The 20,508-nt window shown below is 33.1% G+C and overlaps 3 protein-coding genes and 1 long non-coding RNA gene across 7 annotated transcripts in view; 2 read left to right on the plus strand and 2 right to left on the minus strand.

The window, feature by feature from the left end:
• The window catches only part of LOC133846910 (ATP-binding cassette sub-family D member 1), a 41,970-nt gene extending 41,296 nt beyond the window's left edge, over nucleotides 1-674 (minus strand). Inside the window, 1 exon segment of the mRNA XM_062281623.1 lies at nucleotides 657-674. The gene's annotated coding sequence lies outside the window, so the exon portion shown is untranslated.
• On the plus strand, nucleotides 212-2,857 carry LOC133846919 (uncharacterized). Of its 4 annotated transcripts, none has more exons than XR_009895076.1 (3): nucleotides 212-229; nucleotides 961-1,110; nucleotides 2,611-2,857. It is a non-coding gene; the product is annotated as an uncharacterized LOC133846919 (long non-coding RNA). The 4 variants fall into 4 exon arrangements; XR_009895075.1 differs by lacking the exon at nucleotides 212-229 and adding an exon at nucleotides 460-712; XR_009895074.1 differs by lacking the exon at nucleotides 212-229 and adding an exon at nucleotides 461-704.
• Nucleotides 2,858-3,293: 436 nt separating this feature from the next.
• On the minus strand, nucleotides 3,294-14,180 carry LOC133846909 (uncharacterized). The gene is given in 8 exon segments (XM_062281622.1): nucleotides 3,294-5,433; nucleotides 5,436-6,932; nucleotides 6,935-7,300; nucleotides 7,303-7,470; nucleotides 7,473-7,565; nucleotides 7,625-7,863; nucleotides 12,049-12,647; nucleotides 14,008-14,180. Coding segments are annotated over 7 exon segments (4,434 nt in total). The 5' UTR covers nucleotides 12,468-12,647; nucleotides 14,008-14,180; the 3' UTR covers nucleotides 3,294-3,781.
• Nucleotides 14,181-16,026: 1,846 nt separating this feature from the next.
• LOC133846956 (adapter molecule Crk) lies at nucleotides 16,027-17,810 on the plus strand. The gene is given in 7 exon segments (XM_062281666.1): nucleotides 16,027-16,169; nucleotides 16,338-16,402; nucleotides 16,405-16,459; nucleotides 16,559-16,763; nucleotides 16,836-16,964; nucleotides 17,212-17,370; nucleotides 17,439-17,810. Coding segments are annotated over 7 exon segments (903 nt in total). The 5' UTR covers nucleotides 16,027-16,137; the 3' UTR covers nucleotides 17,697-17,810.
• The last annotated feature ends 2,698 nt before the right edge of the window (nucleotides 17,811-20,508 follow it).

Raw genomic sequence — 20,508 nt, forward strand, 5'->3', positions numbered from 1 at the left:
CATGTACATATATGAAACTCTTCGCCAAAATTATTTATTATTATTTATTTATTATTTCAAGGCACAGCCCAAACAGCAAAATGCATGAAAATTCATTCTTTCACTAACAATTAGAGGTATTTTTGTATGTACATACATACATATGTATGTACATCTTTAAATGCTGTAGGTAAACAAAAATTGTCACCAATGCAATCTGAGCCAGAAACCGGGCGAAGTTGGCTCGAATGTATGTACAAATGTTGTATACAGAAATGTAGTGTGCTAGTTTTAATGAACTTTGAATTTTCTGTACTTTTTGATAAGAAAAGTATAAGCAACGTCGTAAAAGACCAACATCAATTTTGAGATTAATCAACAGAAAAACTAATTGAACTTTGAGACTTATAATACATACGTATTTTTCGGAACATATGCATGTATTTATGTATGTACATAAGTACTGCATATGCAATTCTGCACTAATTACAATGCAACTTATAATTACAAACAATTTTGCGTTGATGTACACACTTCATGTTATATACTTTTTTCGAATATATGTATCTTTGTATGTACACATCACATCCACATACGTATATGTGTAAACAGCTAAATGATTTTTGTTTATTATTATTTACTGACCGTACAATATGCGTCTTTGACTTTAAACTTACAGCAATCAGCTTTTAGTCTGACACAATCAGCTGATACACTAAACCTTTGTACATGCGTATGTTTTTGTTTCGATTTCCATTTTTGATTTGTTTTCCTTACACTTTTGCACTTTAATATAATGTTATTTAGTTAATCTAAAAAACCAAACAGCAATAACCACTTTTTCAATTTATACTGTATTTTTATATTTGGAAAGATTTATGTTAGTGTGTAATCTTTGATAACACATACATATGTACATATGTACATACATAATTCTCTACATTCCACTAAAATATAAAAAAGTGTAATTCTAATTTTCAGACAAACAAAGCAACAATACCACGACTCAACTCTACAGAAGCTTTAAGCTTAATGTAAATACTTAACATGTGCATACATCATTATTTTCAGTACATTGTTCAACATTTTGTATGCTTCGCGAAATTAATGAACGTGCAACTTCACTTTCAGGTATCCAGATTTTGAAAAAGTACATATTTTGTACTTATTGTCCAAATCATGAGATAGTACTATAATTTGTCTCAGTATTCTAGACGAATTCTAAAACTATCAACATTCGCAAATATAATACCATATTATCTTTAATGTATGTATGTACATACATACATATGTACTTGGCTAGAATCTAAAACAATCTTGACCTGCTTAGAAAAGTATCAAGTGCATTCGAAAAAACAGCTCTATCTTTTATAGTCTCTGAGTTCCAGTGTTTTATGCGGTTGAGAGACATGGAACGAGTAGACGTACATGGCTATATAGTCTCGGCTGTTGACGCTGATCAATAATACATATATACACTTAATGGGGTCGGAAAAACTCCTTCTGCCAATTACACACGGGTAGCATATATAAAAATCGTACAGTAGTTTAACAAATTAAAAATGTATCAAACTCATCGCTTAGATAAGCAAAAATGCAAAACAATAAAAAAAACGTATAGAAAAGTTTCTGTCGGGTGTGCTCGACTGTGAGATACCCGCTACCCATTTTGAATAAAAGCAAAATATTGTGGTATTTTTAAAAATATACCAAAACACAAATGTACTGAAAATATACCAAATGGTATATTTGATATATCGATATAGTACCACATTCAAAATATACCATAGACGGCACAATATACCAGATTGTCGGCCAAAGCAACTAAGTAACTAGGCGTTTTTGCCCATACAAATGTATTTTTTAATAACTCCACAATTTTTATCTGATCGCAATAAAATTTTCAGAAATACTATAGTTGTTATTGTATACACCAAAATTCGCAGCTGTAGCTTGAAAAGCACGCTTTTTATTCGATTTTATTGATTTGCGGAGGCGGAAGTGGGCGTGGCAAAAATTTGAAACAAACTTGATCTGCGTGCAAACATAACAAGTGCTGTCGAAAATTATATCTCTATCTCTTTTAGTCTCTGAGATCTAGTGTTTCACACGGACAGACACACAGACGGACATGGCTAGATCGTCTCGGCTGTTGATGCTGATCAAGAATATATATACTTTATAAGGTCGGAGATGCCTCTTTCTACCTGTTACATACATTTCCTGCCGGCACAAAGTTATAATACCCTTCTACCCTATGGGTAGTGGGTATAAAAATGTGGTCTCTGCACATTTTGTCAAGTTATAATAAATTAACTTCAAAGAGAGCCATCATCTGCATTTTCTCGATCACTAACGGTAATCACTATTTTTTATATAACTTACTTACTAAATGCGGACGCTTACGGAAAATTAAAATATTTTTTTTAATACGTTTGTATCCATTTTTATTAAATAGAGTAATTGTTTAATATACATGTATTATAGTAAATGGAAATACTTTATTAATATAATTATATTATAAAAATGTGTTCAATTCAATTGGTATATCATGTAGTGCGCATTGATTTGAATATATTTATTTTTTGTAATTATAATTTGAATTAGTTTTTTCTTTTATTCTCATTTCAGATATTATGGATATAAATATTTTCCAATGCGCCGTCCTTAAAAGCACGTTAAGTGTAATGTGCGAACATCGATGATGAAATATGATTTACATTTAAATTTTTACATTAAAAATGCAGAAGCCTTTTCTGATCAGTAGTAATAGCGCTTGGATTTTATAAGAATGTTTATCAAATTAAAGGTAGTTGTTATATTTTTAAATATAATTAATGTTTTCATATAGACAACTTAAACTGATTCGTTTACAAAGCTTCTCCAAAAAAATGTGTCAGTCAAAATATTATATTAAATGTAGTATCATCAAAATGTAAGCAAATAAGTAATGTATATTAATTATTTCAGTGCACTTGAATACATTTTATATAAATTAAAATTCGTAATTAGATTTAGTTAATTTAATAAAGAAAATAAATGTTTTAATATTAAAAGTTTCAGCGTTATACTTTTTCATATTTTATTCTCATACATATGTATTTTTATATGTATTAAATTTGTGATAATAAAATACAAAGTTAAAATAAGGTGTATTTTTCTATTCTTAAAAGTTAATAGGTTCAATATACATTATTAATATTTACATTAAATTGATTTCTGTAAAACTATGAAATAAACCTATATACTATACATACATATATACCTAGAATTTAATATACTCTGTACTTACTTACTTAGTATGTACGGATAAGTTTTGTCGTTTTTTTTTTTTTTGTTAATGTTATAATTTTTAACTAATACGCATTTATAGGTATGTAGTATGATATTTGAAAGAATTGGATGTGTACTGAATAAGATGTTGAAACGTACACATTAAAGTCTCGACCATTATACTACATATTTCTGTTGCGTTTTTAATTTTGTAACATTTTCATCATCCTTATATTGACAATAACCGATTGATTTATTGTAAGCTGCCGTTTCTTCACTAATATTTTTAAATGTATTCGGTAGCTTGTAAGTTTTAATGTTATATTTATTTTTATAGTTTTCTTCGTTCTTTATATATGTATGTATATCACAAGTTTGAAGAGAGTAGAAAGTGGCGATATTAACTATATTGGCAGTAAGCGGCAGCAGTTAGCAATCGACGCAAATTTAGCAGACATAAAATATGTATGTTGCAAATACAGCATAATCTATAAACTATTTCTGATTATTTAGCTGTCTGTCGATGCCTCTAGCAATCAATACCATTGCTATTTATTTGCAATAAAGATGTGCTGGGAATGCTATGAGTTGGTTGATGCAGCACGTTATGAATAGCATGAGTTCGAGCTCCTAATTGATCGACATTTTCGTCATCATTATTAGCACGAGATCTCCTATATGTCTGATCAGAAACCATCAAATTATCGGTGGCCATTGCTGGTACTGATGCCGATCCCAAATTCACACTCAACTCTGGTATTTCCAATGGATTCTGATGTTGATGATGAATGGATTTTGCATTGCTCACATTTGGTAGGTGATGATGCAGATGGACTGTAAGTGGATTAGATGTGATGCTATTGTTGTCATTATTTGTTATCAAATTTGCGCTTTCAACATTGCAACCAGGCATCATTTCGTCATCATCATCCTCCTCTTCTTCCTCATCTGCTTCATCATCGGAGTTGTGATGATTGTAATGTTGCTGCAGTTGTTGTTGCTGATGTTTCTTAAGAGACAATTCATTTTGAGCAGTCGTAGTTGATGGAATTGGTGCAGCCAGTTCAAAATCATTCGAACGATTTCTGCTTTGTTGTGCAGTACTGCGCTGATAATAATGCGAACGTTCATTCAAAGTTTGAGTACCATTTATGGAGCGCTTGCCGCATTGCATCACTCCATGACGTTGAGATGGTCCTTGAGGAATCATTATTCCCATTGTCGAACCATTCACAATGTTGTTAAGAGTGCCGCTCTTTCTTATACCATCATGATGTTTACGTTCATATGAATTATAACTCGCATACCGGCTACCTACGACGACACCATTATTTGAGGTAGAGGAACACGAATTTGTTGAATTGGAACTGCGTCGTTCCTGGTTATCATATGTGGTTCGCTCTAGATTTCCGACGTTATTTTGCTTGCGACCCTTACACTTCTTGTGTTTCTCTCGCTCCCGATCTCGCTCCGGCCAACACTCGTCGCTGGCATGGGACTCTTCTTTAAATATGGGCCGCTCAAAATTATGGAATTCATAGCTTGAGTTCTCTTGTAGGGGCTCTGAGTAACAGCTGTCACTTTGTAATAACAACATTTGTTGTTGTGAAGTACCTGAAGAACCTGAACCGGATCCTGAACCACATCCAGAACCGGTTACTGATGCCGACCCAGAGCTAACAGTATTTTTGCTCAACTTCATACCGCAACTTCCAGCACCGGCACCGCCTCCAGGAACAGCAATTTCTACTCTGCCACCCATTGTAGACGAGTTTGTTATTAAATCAAAATTGGGGTTCTCATAATGATCCGTTGTCGCATCTGTCATATAGCCGGTGGTAGTTATATATGTAGCTTGTTGATGTTGATGATGATGATAGCGTTGTGAAGTCTGAGCAGATTTCATATTATGATTGAGAGCGCTACGAATAGATCCCGTATCATAAGGTCTTTGATACGTTGGCTCTTGCATCTGATATTCCGGCGAGACAACGACGCCAACTGCTCCAGCCCCTGCACCAACTCCAGCGCCTGGTCCACCTAATGAGTGCAGTGCATAGCTATCATCATAAATGAGCTTCCCCGTACGCATTGTGTACGTATGTAGATTTGTATTTGCATTACAAATCGTTGGATAGTCATTTTCAAATTGCTCCTGACTCGAACCTGATGTACATGGCAAAAGAAATTGGCGACATTGGAGTGCTGATGTGCGACGGCACCATGCTTTTCTCTTATCGCAGTCCCAGTGCCAACCGCAGCAACCGCCGAGTGGCCAATCATATGAACATCGCCATTTACAGCGCTGGGTGCATTTGAATTAGTGCCGTTCACATTGTGCTTAAGACCCGTGACCCAAGAAATCAACGTAATTATGGCAATCTCAATGAGTCGCAATGAAAATTGATAGCCCCACTGCATCCAATCTACATCGACTTCGCCAAGACTAGTACGCACCGACGAGATGCAAACCGCGCCAAAGATTTGCAGCGTGGCCAACAAAACGAATAACAACGCAGTTGCAATAGTAATATGAATAGCATATGACAGATTCTGATAGCCATGTATATAATTCTGAGATTTACTGCGCAGTATTCGCTTAAGTATGCGATATAAATAAAGGTACAGTAAACCTAGACTCAGGCAAATAAATATATAAATAATTTGACAGATAAGTGAAAGAACGCGAGGCGGAGGCTGTGGACTAGCCAAACTGGTTGATGATAACATTGTAATTGCTGACCCTGATGTAATAGACGTTATTGTTGCTGAAGATAATGATTGCGATTGGTGCTGCTGTTGCAACTGTAACTGTTGGAGCTGTTGTTGCTGCTGTTGTCGGCGAAAATATTGCTGCTGTTGCTGCTGCTGAAAGTACATGTGGTGATTCTGCAAAGTATACGATTCAACATAATGCAACGTTATACAGAGCAACACGTGAACACCACATCCGACAACTACAGTCAAAGGTCGGACTAATGCCGAATATCGATTGTTTTTGTGATTCAATGATTTCAAAAATAAAAATAAAATTAAAACTGAAAATGCAACCGTTAAAAACGTCGCTGGCAAATTTAACAACAGCTCAGAAACAAATATATGAAAAGTACCATGTACATTGTATGCATCGAAGCATAAATAAAATATTCGCATTATGCAAATTGCAATTAGAATGAGATGAATGTATACAAAATATGATTGAGCAAATAGGTGTGTCAATTTGTTGTAAGTCAGCAGCTTGTACAGCGAATAAACTGCAAGTATTGTAAATAAAACAACGGAAAGATAGATGTGGACGTGCCATGCCCACGTCCAAATTGTAGCTGCGGCAGTTGATGCTGTTGATCCGTCACTTGATGATGTTTTTCGAGGAACATCTTTTGCGGTTATTGTTGGCTTCGCTTGCTGCATTGTCGCTGATGTGAAAGATGTGGCAACTGCATCATTAATGGCAGCAACTGCCGCAGATGGTGTGGTAACTCCAACCTTGCTTATATTATTAGCAAATGAATGATGAGTTGCAAAATCATTGTTATCCATTTGCTTACTCTTATTAATATTTGAGCCAGCACCATTCGTAGATTCATCATTATTATTCTTTTCCTTGGTGGTTTCATCAATATTTGTATGTTCATTTGCCGTCACAGCAACAATTGCCGAAGCTGGCGGTTTTGGTAGCTGACAATGGGACGCTGAGTCACCTGACGTAACAACACTGCTGGTATATCGCTTTTTTTGCCATTTGAGCCAAGAATTCGTCGTATATTTGGCAACACTTCTTGCCGCTTTATCGCATTGCCATCACTGACATCTTGGCTTGATTTGTGATCAATATGCGTATTAATTTTATGATTAATATCTGTTGCTTCGCCTGCAATATCTTGCTCATTACTGCTGCTGCGGGATGGCGTATTCAGTGCTTTTTTGCGGTCACCTGTAAATTCAGTATTCGTTGAAGCATTTGCCTTCTTCTTCACGTCTAGAATATGGCTCGAGTAACTAATATTTGGATGTCCATTCACATTTGATTCACCAGTTAAATCTGGGGACGAAATGGTATTCTCTCATGACCAGGCGTCAAACTTGGAGGTGGAATAGGACGTCGATTATTATATTGAACAGTATTACCGGCAATCAGACCTTCGTTGTTGGTGCCTCGCAATGTTGGTTTATCAGCGAATGGATTTTGATATTCGGGCGGCAATGGAGGAGTAAAAATGATCGGGATGGCGGTGAATACGATGGTATATCTCCTGGGTACATAGGTATTGTTGGCTGTCCTTTTGGGTGGTTCTTCTTTAATAAATTCGGGACTGAAAAAAAAGTAGTTGACGTTAATTTAAAAAATTTAATAACGCAAATGCATAATTACGTGATGGCATCGGTGTTGAATTATATTGCATTGTATGTCGATGTCGATCTCTGTCATGATTATTGGTACTACTGCTATGATGACGATTTGGATTTGGATATGTTGGATTATTATTGCTCTTCAATATGTCGGCGTTTGGCGCAGATGTAGGAAGCGCATGATCTCTTTCTAAATCCAATTCGTAATTCCTATGACGACTGTTGCTCGTAATTTGTGGTTTATGGTGGGCCAATTGATACCTAGATTTATTTCAAACAAAATTAGTAATGCACCTGTCAAAAATTAACTAAAATTGTTTAGATGTGAACTTTGAAATAGCAGTTCTAAAGACCTGTACGTTTAAAATTAAAAAATACTTTTATAAATACAAATTTCAGATAAAATGTAGTTATAACAGCATAAAGTATTTCATTTTTAGTAATTAAAGACTTTTTCTATTTGGCTATTTCAATATTTTAACAAATGAAATTGGGTGCTTTATGAATAACTTCGAAATAGCAGTATCAAAAGAAAAATTTAAAAATATTATATAAATAACTTAATCATACTACATTGCGAGTTGAATACGACCTTTTAATTTTGTTGTATAGCCTTTATTGATTATTAGAGCCTCTAACCTACGTGGCATGGAGACCACCAAGTCTTTGCAACGCTTGCAGGGATTCTGGCCCTATACCTCCTGCACAACTTGTCGAAGGTATGGCTTAGATGTCGGGGATTTCTTGGCAAGGTAACGCTTAAAGTCCCCATCAGTTCCCATGCGATACTTTGCTTTTATTCAAAATGGGTAGCGGGTGTCTCACAGTCAGGCCCACTCGACTGTAGCTTTCTTACTTGTTTTTCTTGCTTAAACCACTCCTTGACCAGTTTGCCGGTGTCTTTAGGATCATTGCTCTGCTGAAAAGTCCACATTTCATCCTGAGAAGACTTCAGAATGACGTTTCTCAATATATTTTCATAGACTTGTTGGTCTATGATACCATCGATCATATTTATAGGTCACACACCACTGTATGAGAAACATCATGATTTTAAGGCCACCATGGTTAGCGGTGTTAAGGGTATAGTTTGGGTCGTTTTCAGTGTTTGATGGTCAACGGACATATTGTCACGTACCTTTCCACCAAATAACACCAGTTTAGACTCATTTGTCCAAAGGATATTACGCCATTTGGATAGTGACCAGTTTTGACAAGTTTTGAGATGTCTTTTACCAAGTAATGGCACCTTCCCTGGACTTCAGGTACTCAAATTTTTAAACACCAGTCTTCGGCTAATAGCCACATCACTGATTCTCCAACCCAGCTCTGATTTAATATCCTTAGAGGATGCAAAAGGATTAGTTTTGCTCAACTGCACTATGCATCGGTTCCCTAAAATTGTGGTTCTCCGTATCGCACCACGGTTACGAGCTTCGATTCATAATTTGGGTCATTGAAAAATCTTGGTAAAACAGTTTAAACGACATAGAACTTTTTATACGTTTTTCCCTCTTTCCTAAGCTCATGAAAGGACCTCCTCTCTCCCTTGGAGCAATAAAATTCATTAGACATTAAAATTATTTTTTTTTTTTGCATAGTTATAGTGCATTGTCATATAAATTGCAGTAATGAACTATATTAAACTCACTTTTTTAAAATTAAATACAATTTTGGCTCTTTTCGTGGAAGAAAACCAAAACTGATATTTCAAAATGCATCCAACATGTGGTGCGCATATGTAAAAAGATTAAAATAACAGAAAAAAAAAGTTTGCATAAAATTGAACTCTAAAATTCTAGAACAATTTTAGTCCTCACGTAAAGATAACATGTTTACCCATATAAACAATTATAACAATAGTTTGCCCTTGACCTAATGACTAACTGAAAGATTGAACTAACAATGCTTACCCTAAACGCTAGGACGATACAAATTTGCACACCTAAATCTCGGATACTATAAATAATAGAGCTATAAGTCGGGTTTTAGCTGCTTTGGTTAATAATCTGGTATAAAAACACTAAAATAAGACATATTTTTTGAATATCGTAACACTGTTGTTTTTGGTAAGTCTGATATCTCACAGTCGAGCAACCTCGACTTCAGCTTTCTTACTAGTTTTTTTATTATTTTGTGGAGGTGTTTGATAATTAAAGAAATACTTTTAGATGGGCAATAACGCCTACTTACTAGGGGTGTTATATACTTTGGCTGTTATTTTGCTTGAATATCTTGAATATATACCAAACATACAATTTGACATATTTTTTTAAAAGTATTTTTGTGGTATATTAGTTTTTCTTTTTGAAAATATTACAATATTTTGGTTTTATTCAACATGGGTAGCGTGTATCTCACACTCGACTGTAGCTTTCTTACTTGTTTAAAGTATTTTTGCGATGATGGCAAGGTTGGCGTAGCTAGATATTGATTACAAATAAAATATTTTGTTCTTGAATAATCTAATAAAACATGTAATAAAGCTGCAGTCGAGTGCCTAGACTCTGAGATACCCATAAAAATTTTCGACAACCAAAAATTGTATTTTTATACCCGCTACCCTTAGGGTAGAAGGGTATTATAACTTTCTGTCGGCAGGAAATTTATGTAACAGGTAGAAGGAGGCATCTGCGACCCTATAAAGAATATATATTTTTGATCAGCATCAATAGCCGAGACGATCTAGCCTTGTCCGTCTGTCCGTATGAACATGTGTTTACGCAGATCAAGTCTGTTTAAAATTTTTGCCCACTTCCCACTTAAAACAAGTAAGAAAGTTAGTGAGATATCCGCTACCCATTTTGAATAAAAGCAAAATATTGCGGTATTTTTAAAATACCAAAAATACTAGAAATATACCAAATGGTATATTTGTTATATCGGTATAGTACCACATTCAAAATATACTATAGGCGGCACAATATACCAGATTGACGGCCAAAGCAATTAAGGCCCCTAGTAAGTAGGCGTTTTTTTTCATGCAAAAGTATTTCTCTAATAACTTCCACAATTTTTATCATTCTGACTAGCAAATCTAAAGGGCTGGATTATGAAATTTATTTTCTAATATACCGTTAAGCCGTCCTACCAAAATTTGGTTTGTGGAAATGGGCAAACCATTGAAAGATAGCCACGGTCTCGTAGTGAAAAGGATAATGCAATTGTATAAGTCAAATAAATTAATCATATCAGCGATGCAAATAAAGGACGTATAAACGTTTAGCATAAAACTGTTAAAATCAATTTACACAAAGCTGGCTACAAATAGAAACTAGGTATATTGGTTAAGCGCAACAAACAGAACACTAAACATCTATTTGATAACCATTCATTTTAAGGCGTTTGAATTGATTCCGCTAACGGAAATTCCGCTCCCAAAACCAAAATTTTTGAAAATTTTTAGCAACTTTACCAACTATTTCGAACTTGGATCTCCATGGCTGCCATCTGGCAAATTAAATATCCCTAGCTTTTCATTAGATGTTTATCGTTTTACAACCCTTGGTTTTATTTTCTTATTATTGATTTATCAAATTAACTGATAACTTGAAATTCATAAAACATTGAAAAGTCTCGAAACACATGAAAAGTAACTCAAGAATTTTATAACCTATTTACCAATTTCTAGAAACTCTTTGTGATTGGAATATTCAATGCACTCAAGATGTAACCTGACAAAAGCATAAATTCCCTTAAATATTTTCACAAATTGCACAATAATTAAAATTTTTGTAATTAAACTTGTTCTACCTCAAAACAGTTTTATTTTTTAGTTGAATTAAGCTGAATTAGCTGTTACATACATTTCCTGCCGGCACAAAGTTATAATACCCTTGTACCCTATGGGTAGCGGGTATAAAAACTATGAAAATATACCACTATCATAGAAGTGTACCAATGAGTACAGAACGAAACACACACGGACGAGATGTCAACCAAGGTAATTAGTTTCTGTATTTACATTACAATTGTGTTTTTTTCAATTATTTAATAATTTACTTGGATCGAATTCTTCAAAATACAAATAAATTGTCATTGTTTACTCAACGCAATACTAAGAAAACAAATCATTTGCTGATAAACAAATTAGATGAAAATTTTAATATTCACAAAAATAATTAAAACGTTGTAACATATAGTAAAGAGATACTGATAGAACTAATCAGAAAAATTAAATTATTTAATGCAATTCCGGTCTCATATTTTGCAACTAAATAATAAGATAAAAACTATGGCTAATTCGATTTAAATTTAATTAAAATTGTCGCAAATAGCTTTATTAGAATTTGTTTTGACAGGAAAGATAAAAGGAAAATTTCAGAAAAATAAGGCACATATCTAAGAGAAACCATACGAAATTATCTGCCATATATTTGTAAACTATTTCAATGTTCTTACTTCATTACTGCATTCGGAGAGATCGTAATATATTAAATGTCTTACCGGAGAGTGGTTAAAGGAGGTGTTGCAACAGTGGTCAACCCCAAAACATAGCTGTTGTCCGGAATACTCCGTTTGGTTGTTGAAGTTGTGCCATAAGCGACTTTAATTATCACAGCCGCTACACTACGTTCCATATTGTCCAATTTGTCCAAATATGACTTCGATCCCACTCCGGGTGATGAATGAATGACATTTGATCCAATATTATTGGTAGTATTCATGCCATTATTAGAGAAAGTTGAACTAGTGTTTGTATTGTTAATAGGTGATGAAATTGCCATTAGCGATTCTTCCGAAGCTGTTTTGTGCTCTTCAACTAATATGCATTGCGTTGAGCATATTAAATAAAATGAAATTATTAAGACAAATTTCATATTGTATTTGATTCTTTCACAGTTTGCTCTACAGGATGGTGGCATTGCCAGGATATAATGGTTTTCAAGCCACGGAGTTGCCTTTTACTACAACTGCTAGTCTCGTTTTCTTCGCTCATCGTTTTTGCCAATTTGTTCAAAATATTGAAGACCAAACGCTATTGATGTAATCTAATCCAGCCATTTAATTTATAAATTATATTTCACTTTCGTGAATATACAACACTGAAAATATAAAAAGAATTAGATTTTTTTTTTAGAGATTTAATACGTTCCACAAACCATAAAATATTTATTATTGGGCTATCGATTTAATTAAAATTCATAAATCGAGAACACCCTAGGAATTTATGAATTCTGTAAAGCGTGCTATAATACTTTAAACGTGAGAAATATGTTAAAACTTTGGCTTCATTTTAATGCTCGATTTTTTCGACACATTTTTTCCGATACGATAGTTCTATCTTTGTGAAACCAACATAGTATACAAAGATTACAACAATGAATTTTAGTGATATAACTAAACTATTGCTTTCAATATATTTATATCACCTAGAATATGTTTAAATCGGTCGTTCCTTAACAAATTTTTTTCCCCAAGTTTTTTTTTGCATTTTCGGCAGCTGTTTTGCGTCCATACATTTTGCTTTGAATCTAGCAATACTAATCATGATCAAAGGTGAATGAAAATGTGAGGTCTCTGTGGAAATCGAGTATTTTGTCGAAAATGGGCCGTTAAAATATACGATGTATTTAAAACAATTTAAAACTTACTATATAAAATGTAAACAAACACAAGTACATTAGTACTGTTATCACGCCGTTGATACATATATTATGGGTTCACGTTCGAGAAGCAGCCTTCTGCCCGTTACGTAAAATAAATAGTAGATTTACAACAAAGTTGTAATAGATGTGCCAAATGCATTTCAGCATGTTTATTTTAGATTCCATAAAATTACACTGACATTTATTTTAATGATTATTATAAATCAATGTTATCTACATAATCTACGAAAAATTAAAAAAATTTCTATAAAGTTCAGCAATTCATACATACATACGTAGATTCTCATGGAAATTATTAATCTTCATGTGTTAAACGATTTTAAAAACAACAATAGAAGCAGAAAATACTATTTAAAATAAAGTATGCTACAGAATATATGTACATATGTATGTTATATTCACATACATACATATATAGGTTCACTTACTTGTCATTTTTACACTATATTGTAAGAATAATATATATCCAAACTTCCACTAATTGATAGGCAATCGATGCAAGATTCGTATAACATTGATTAATGTTCGTTTCATTTTATTATCGCATAAGTCTATAAATCTATTTGTAAAATAACATATATTTTTAGAGTTCAGTATTTTTGCATTCAAATGCGTATTCACATAATAACAGATTTGTGCGTACATATGTGGATACATATCTACCAACAAACAAGTTTAATTTCACATATATATGCATTTCCAAATAGTGGTCTTATGCACATAAATGCATGCATACACACACATATACATTATGTACATATCAATCTAAGGATGCATTGTTACAACATACACATACGCTAGAAAAGTATATGGGTGCTTGGCATCCTGTAATTATTATTCTCGCACTTTAATTTAATTCACAGGCAAAGACATGATTAATCGAATTTGAATTTGTTTCATCGGTAATGAAATTGGTAAAAACTTTGTTTTCTTAATTTTTTTCTTCTACACAAAATGGCGATGCTTATAAAGATGAACAAAAATAATCGACTTATCGATTGTAGTGTAAACAGTTTAGCCACGATATATTTTTCCATAATAAACTTTATCGATGTTTAAGCCAATCTAGTTCACATATTGTCAGCAGATTAATTATTACAGAATATTAACTTTATGTTGATATAATCTACACATACAATTGTTAAGATTTAACTTACCAGCTTTCTTGGGTTTCAGTTGCTTTGCATTTTTAGACAAATTTTTCTATTTATAACTTTTAAGGCGAGTATGTGCGCTCTTTTAGCAATAGTATTATTCTAAAATTATTTCCGACAATTGACAAATTATAAACTCTGCATTGCGTATAAGCGTGTTTAGTATATTTATTAATTAATTATGACGTGACGAATAAACATTTATGACCACACCACTGCAACATTTGTCTATTAAATAAATGCAATTTAAAAAATCATGAAATCACATTCATTGCCTATATCTTTTCCAACACAATCCCAAGCAAATATTGCAAATTGCTATATTTTTTGATTTTAAATTTCAAATGCAGCCTTGCCACTCCACAATTTTAACCAAAGCTGTCTCATGACAAATTGCAGCGTTTATTTTTAGTCTTTATGTTTGTGTTTGCTTTGCCGATATAAGTGCGGAATAATAGGTTTTATTTTCGTCTGTGAAACAGCTGATTTGATATTGCAGTATCGGAGTATTGAGATGCAAAATTTTTAGTGCGCTGGGAACTGCGGAGTAAAATGACTGCAGTTGTTGTTTTTTTTTTTTTTTGTAATGGAGTTGGGCGGATTGAGAACGCGATTTCGATCAATTTGGTGTGTTTCAGAATTCGACCTACTATTGTATGAGCTGTGTGTTACCTGTTACATACATTTCCTGCCGGCACAAAGTTATAATACCCTTCTACCTTATGGGTAGCGGGTATAACAAATTTGTATATATAATCTGTATTATATTACCACAAATTAATCCCATTAAAAAATCATATGTAAAATTTATATTATTAACGTTTTATGATTTTTACAAATAATAGTTTTAACTATACAAGTTTTCAGAAGCATATAAGACAAACAACTTTATTCTGTTCCAAATGCAGTTAATGTATTTTTCCCGAAAAGTACATTTTTTATTTATGTCGTTTTATATCTTCATACAATTAATAGTGTTAACAAAAACAATTTAAAAAGTAGATATAAATAGACGATTTTAATATACAAATTACGATATTATTGATTTCGAAATTCGAAGTTAGTAACAGCGAATAGCATACGTCATATATTCAGTTCAGTCACAGTTCGCATATGAAACGATGAGTATGGGCGCATTTGGTGACGCTGTACACACATGCTCGTCTATATTAGGATGTGTATGCATGTGAAGTTTTGCAACGCGTAGTTATATAACATCTTAGAAAATATAATATTTAAAATAGTAGTAAAAATTAAGCAGAACTTTTAAAAATTATAGTCGATAAAATCCCTTTTAATATTCACATTAAAAATGTAATGTATCTAATATATTTGTTGTTTTCGTAGTTTCTCATGAGACCTTCGACTAAACCTAGTGATGTACGCTGTGCGCTGCGTTTGAACTTTGAATCTCAAAATGATCCGAAGAGGCTCTGGGGTTCTAATAGCAGCGCTCAGCTTTTCTAGGGTCGCAATAATGCAGTTGCAAATGATACCTTTTGATTCAAGACTGAGTGTCTATGTATTATTGAGTTAGTGCCTTTATGCATTCTTTTCATAATAATTGAGGGATGAACGTATCCATAAAATTGAATTCTTCAAAAAATATCGAAATCGAGACATATGTAATCGAATATCTATTAGCAGTATCGAATTGAAACTGAGACCAAAAATAAGAACAAGAGTTAGAGCATACACAAAGAAAAATTAAAGATTTTATTCTAAAATCAAACTGTTGCACGCTAAAAAATCATTATAAATACTATTTTAATATGGATACATTTGATGTATCTGATAGGAGCAGGTAGGAATGTTCTATTTGTATATGTACTTTATATTAAAAAAATAATATTAATTTAGTTTTGTTTTGTACATAATTTGCATATGTATTGACATATACATATATATTATAAATAGTACATATGAGTTTAAAATGTATGAACTAATTGGCTAATCGCGATGTATATTGTAGTTGGTACTTTGGATCCATGTCTCGGCAAGAAGCAACTGAGGTGTTAATGAATGAACGAGAACGTGGAGTTTTTTGGTTCGTGACAGCAATTCAATAGAAGGCGATTATGTACTTTGCGTGAGGTAATCGTAAACAATACTTATTATACAGTAGTTAGGTATTTATTGTTACTAAGTGAGCAAATTGTTGATTTTGTTGTTTTCAATATACATTTAATTTAGAGAAGACACTAAAGTGAGCAACTACATCATTAACAAAGTGCAGCAACAAGACCAAATTGTTTTCCGCATCGGTGATCAATCATTTGAAAATCTACCAAAACTGCTTACATTTTACACACTACATTATCTGGACACCACACCATTAAGACGACCAGCTCTGAAAAAAATTGAAAAGGTTATTGCCAAGTTTGATTTCGTTGGCAGTGTATGTACAACAAAAATACCATCAGTATTTATAGAATTTGAGATATATTAGTAATTGTCATTTCCTTGTAAGGATCAAGATGATTTACCATTTCAAAGAGGCGAAGTGCTTACTATAATTCGAAAAGATGAGGATCAATGGTGGACTGCTCGCAGCTCTACAGGACAAATTGGACAAATACCGGTTCCCTACGTTCAAAAAGTATGTCGCCTATTTGCACAAATTTCTTAATTTTATGCCATATTCACTTTAAAAAAAACTAGTCATTATGCAATTTTCAGTGGAATTTATATTCTGTATTTTAGAAAACAGGTTTGCTACATTTTAAGCAACCGCGATACCCAATCGAATAACAGATTTCTCATTATGATGAAATGTTTAACAATAGTTTCATTGATTGAACCATTTCTATTGGAATAAATATTTTCTTTTATATTATAACTTTTAGTTCTATGATGACTCTATAGGTGAAGATAATGTGGATCAGCCGACAACATTAAACATCAGTTCATGTTTAGCACGTACCAATATTTCATATAGTGTTAACTGCGACCCACCTACCGTATCGACTGGTCAGTTTAGTACATTAAAACGGACAGACTTAAACGTAAGTAAATGAATATAACTTTGTCCAATGTTTTCCTTTGTATTATCTAATAAAAATGTTACTTTCAGCGAAAGCTCCCAGCCCGAGCTCGTGTTAAGCAATCAAGAGTGCCAAACGCGTATGATAAGACTGCGCTTAAATTGGAAATTGGTGATATCATTAAAGTCACTAAAACCAATATTAATGGTCAATGGGAAGGCGAGTTGAATGGACGCAAGGGTCATTTTCCATTTACACACGTTGAGTTTGTTGAGGATTGTGACTTAAGCAGTAATTGTACGAATATCCGATTTAATAGCGCTAACGATTGGGTTGAACAACACTAACAATATAATTATATATGTATTTAAGTTAAGGAAATGTATGAACGAATAACATTTAAGTGGGGCTTATCAACTGTTAAACTATGAAATATATTGATTGATCATAGATAATTGAAATTGAGACGTTATTCCAAGTTTTATATATAATCACATATATGAATAAGGTATAAAATAAATAAAATGGGCCCATCTCCGTTAATTTATAAATTAAATCTGCAATAAAATTCACACTTTCACATTGTTTTAAAGTAAGAGATAAAATCGTTAGCAATGTCCCTCAATATAAATGGAAATAAAATTAATTATTAGTAGAGAATAGGTATATGTACGACAAAAGAAACTCCCCGGACGAAAAGAGAACCTGATATCTTCTTTGATGGGTTCTCTTCCTTCTCACTTTAATTAACAAACTATTTGGATTTTTTATTTGTAATTTCCATTTTCTGGGTTTACAGTCTTCGTGACTACATATACAACTGCATACATGGCTTTTAGACTTCCTACTCGACTGTGGATACCCGCTACCCATTTTCAAGTGCTATAGTTACCATTTTATATACAAAAATTCGTGACTCTTGCCGTAAAATTATGCTTGTTATTCGATTTTTATACCCGCTACCCATAAGGTATAAGGGTATTATAACTTTGTGCTGGCAGGAAATGTATGTAACAGGTAGAACGAGGCATCTCCGACCCTATAAAGTATATATATTCTTGATCAGCGTCAACAGCCGAGTGTCAATAGCCATGTTCGTCTGTGTGTCTGTCCGTCCATCCGTCCGTATGAAACACTGGATCTAAGAGACTAAGAGATAGAGCAATAATTTTTTCAAGAGCATTCAAATTTTTGCCTTGCTCGCTTCCGCCCCCGCAAATCAAAAATCGAATAACAAGCTTAATTTTAAAGCTAGAGAGCTAAAGCTAGAATTTTGGTATATATGATTCCTGAAAGTTTGGTTGCGATCAGACAAAAATTGTCGAAGTTATTAAAGAAATACTTTTGCATGGGCAAAAACGCCTACTTACTAGGGGTCTTAGTTGCTTTGGCTGGCAATCTGGTATACTGTGCCGTCTATGGTATATTTTGAGTGCGGTACTATATCGATATACCAAATATACCATTTGGTATATATTTAGTATTTTTGCACTATATTCGGTATATTTTGAGAAAAATATCGCAAAATATATTTTTTATTCAAAATGGGTAGTGGGTATCTCACACTCGAGTACACTCGACTGTAGCTTTCTTACTTGTTTTTATTTGCGGGGATTTTTTTATTTTATTGGGCGTGGCAAAATTTGAAAAAACTTGATCTCCGTGCAAACATAACAAATGCTGTTTCATACGGACAGACAGACAGACGGACTTGGCTAGATCGACTCGGCTGTTGACGCTGATCAAAAATGTATACACTTTATAGGGTCGGAGATGCCTCCTTCTATCTGTTACAAACATTTCCTGCCGGCACAAAGTTATAATACCCTTCTACCCTATATGGGTAGCTGGTATAAAAATGTCGAAAATTATAGCTTTTATAGACTCTGAGATCTATGTAGGTGTTTGTACGGATAGACAGACGTCTCAGCTATTGACGGTGATCAAGAAAATATGTATATACTTAATAAATATAGAATATATGTATATACATACATAGTAACATAACATACTCAGTAGAAACGTACTATTAGGCATATTATGTTTACCTAACATATCTGGTCAAAGCTCCCAACAAACAAGTCACATACATATTCCAGACTACAAAGTAAGTTGCATAAACAAAGCAAGTCGCATAATGCTTATAAAGCATATTCAGCATGTGCTGCCAAATCGCACATAGCTTAACCACGAATTGTACACGCGAGTTATATATGTTTGACATATATATACATGAGTTGTATTTTCAATAAATAAGAATTTACACAGTGCTGTAGTGGTTTATTCAGAGAATTGATACAAACTGAAGTTAAGCTGTGCAAGAAGTGCTATTTTATACTTGGATGTTGGCGGCAGCCAAACCGTCTGAGTTGTTTAAAATTACGTTAGCATATTCTGACTTTGGAGTTGTGGTTAGTGTTTATATTGGGACTTTCAGTTTCAAGAGATTGCAAGCTTGGTTGTTTATGTTTACGTTAAAGAAGCTAGCAGTCCCAGTTTGGGTTATTAGTTTATAGTGGAAGCTTGAATGTTTATGTTTACATAATTGAAGATCGCAATCCCGATCTAATGGAATGCTTTGTATGTGTTAGTGTTGGGTAAGTGGTAAGTGGTGACAAATGAGATGGGGAAGTGGTAAGTGGTGACAAATGTATAACTCCTCCATCGCCAGAATTTGAATTCTCCTGAATTCTTTTAAAATTAACATGAATATTATTAGGTCTTAATTTTATACACAAGTAAAATATTAATATTAATATAATAATTGCAAATGTAATTGAAATGCCATAACTTATTTTTTATGAAATTTTAACTCTGTGATTTCTTTTAAGTTTTCAAAGTTCTGTATTGAGAAGTGTTCAAAGTTTATTGTGTTTTTATAAGATTGGTTCAATAAGTTTGTTGGGTAAAAAATCTATCATAAAATTCTATTTGTTCATTTGCAAAGCTTTCAGATAATATTTGAATTTTACAGTTAACAAATTGTATTAAGTAGTTTCCATTTAATGTAATATTTCTTTGATCGCAATTTTGTTTTAATTTTTCGTTTTACTGTTTCTTACAATTATTGTTTCATCATCTATTTGTTCTATACTGGATTTATTGTTGAATTTGAATTTACAATTGTTGTTTATTGTGCAGCTTTTACTTAATGTTAGT

Source organism: Drosophila sulfurigaster, chromosome 4 (genome assembly GCF_023558435.1).
Source record: "Drosophila sulfurigaster albostrigata strain 15112-1811.04 chromosome 4, ASM2355843v2, whole genome shotgun sequence".
Classification (NCBI taxonomy): domain Eukaryota; kingdom Metazoa; phylum Arthropoda; class Insecta; order Diptera; family Drosophilidae; genus Drosophila; species Drosophila sulfurigaster.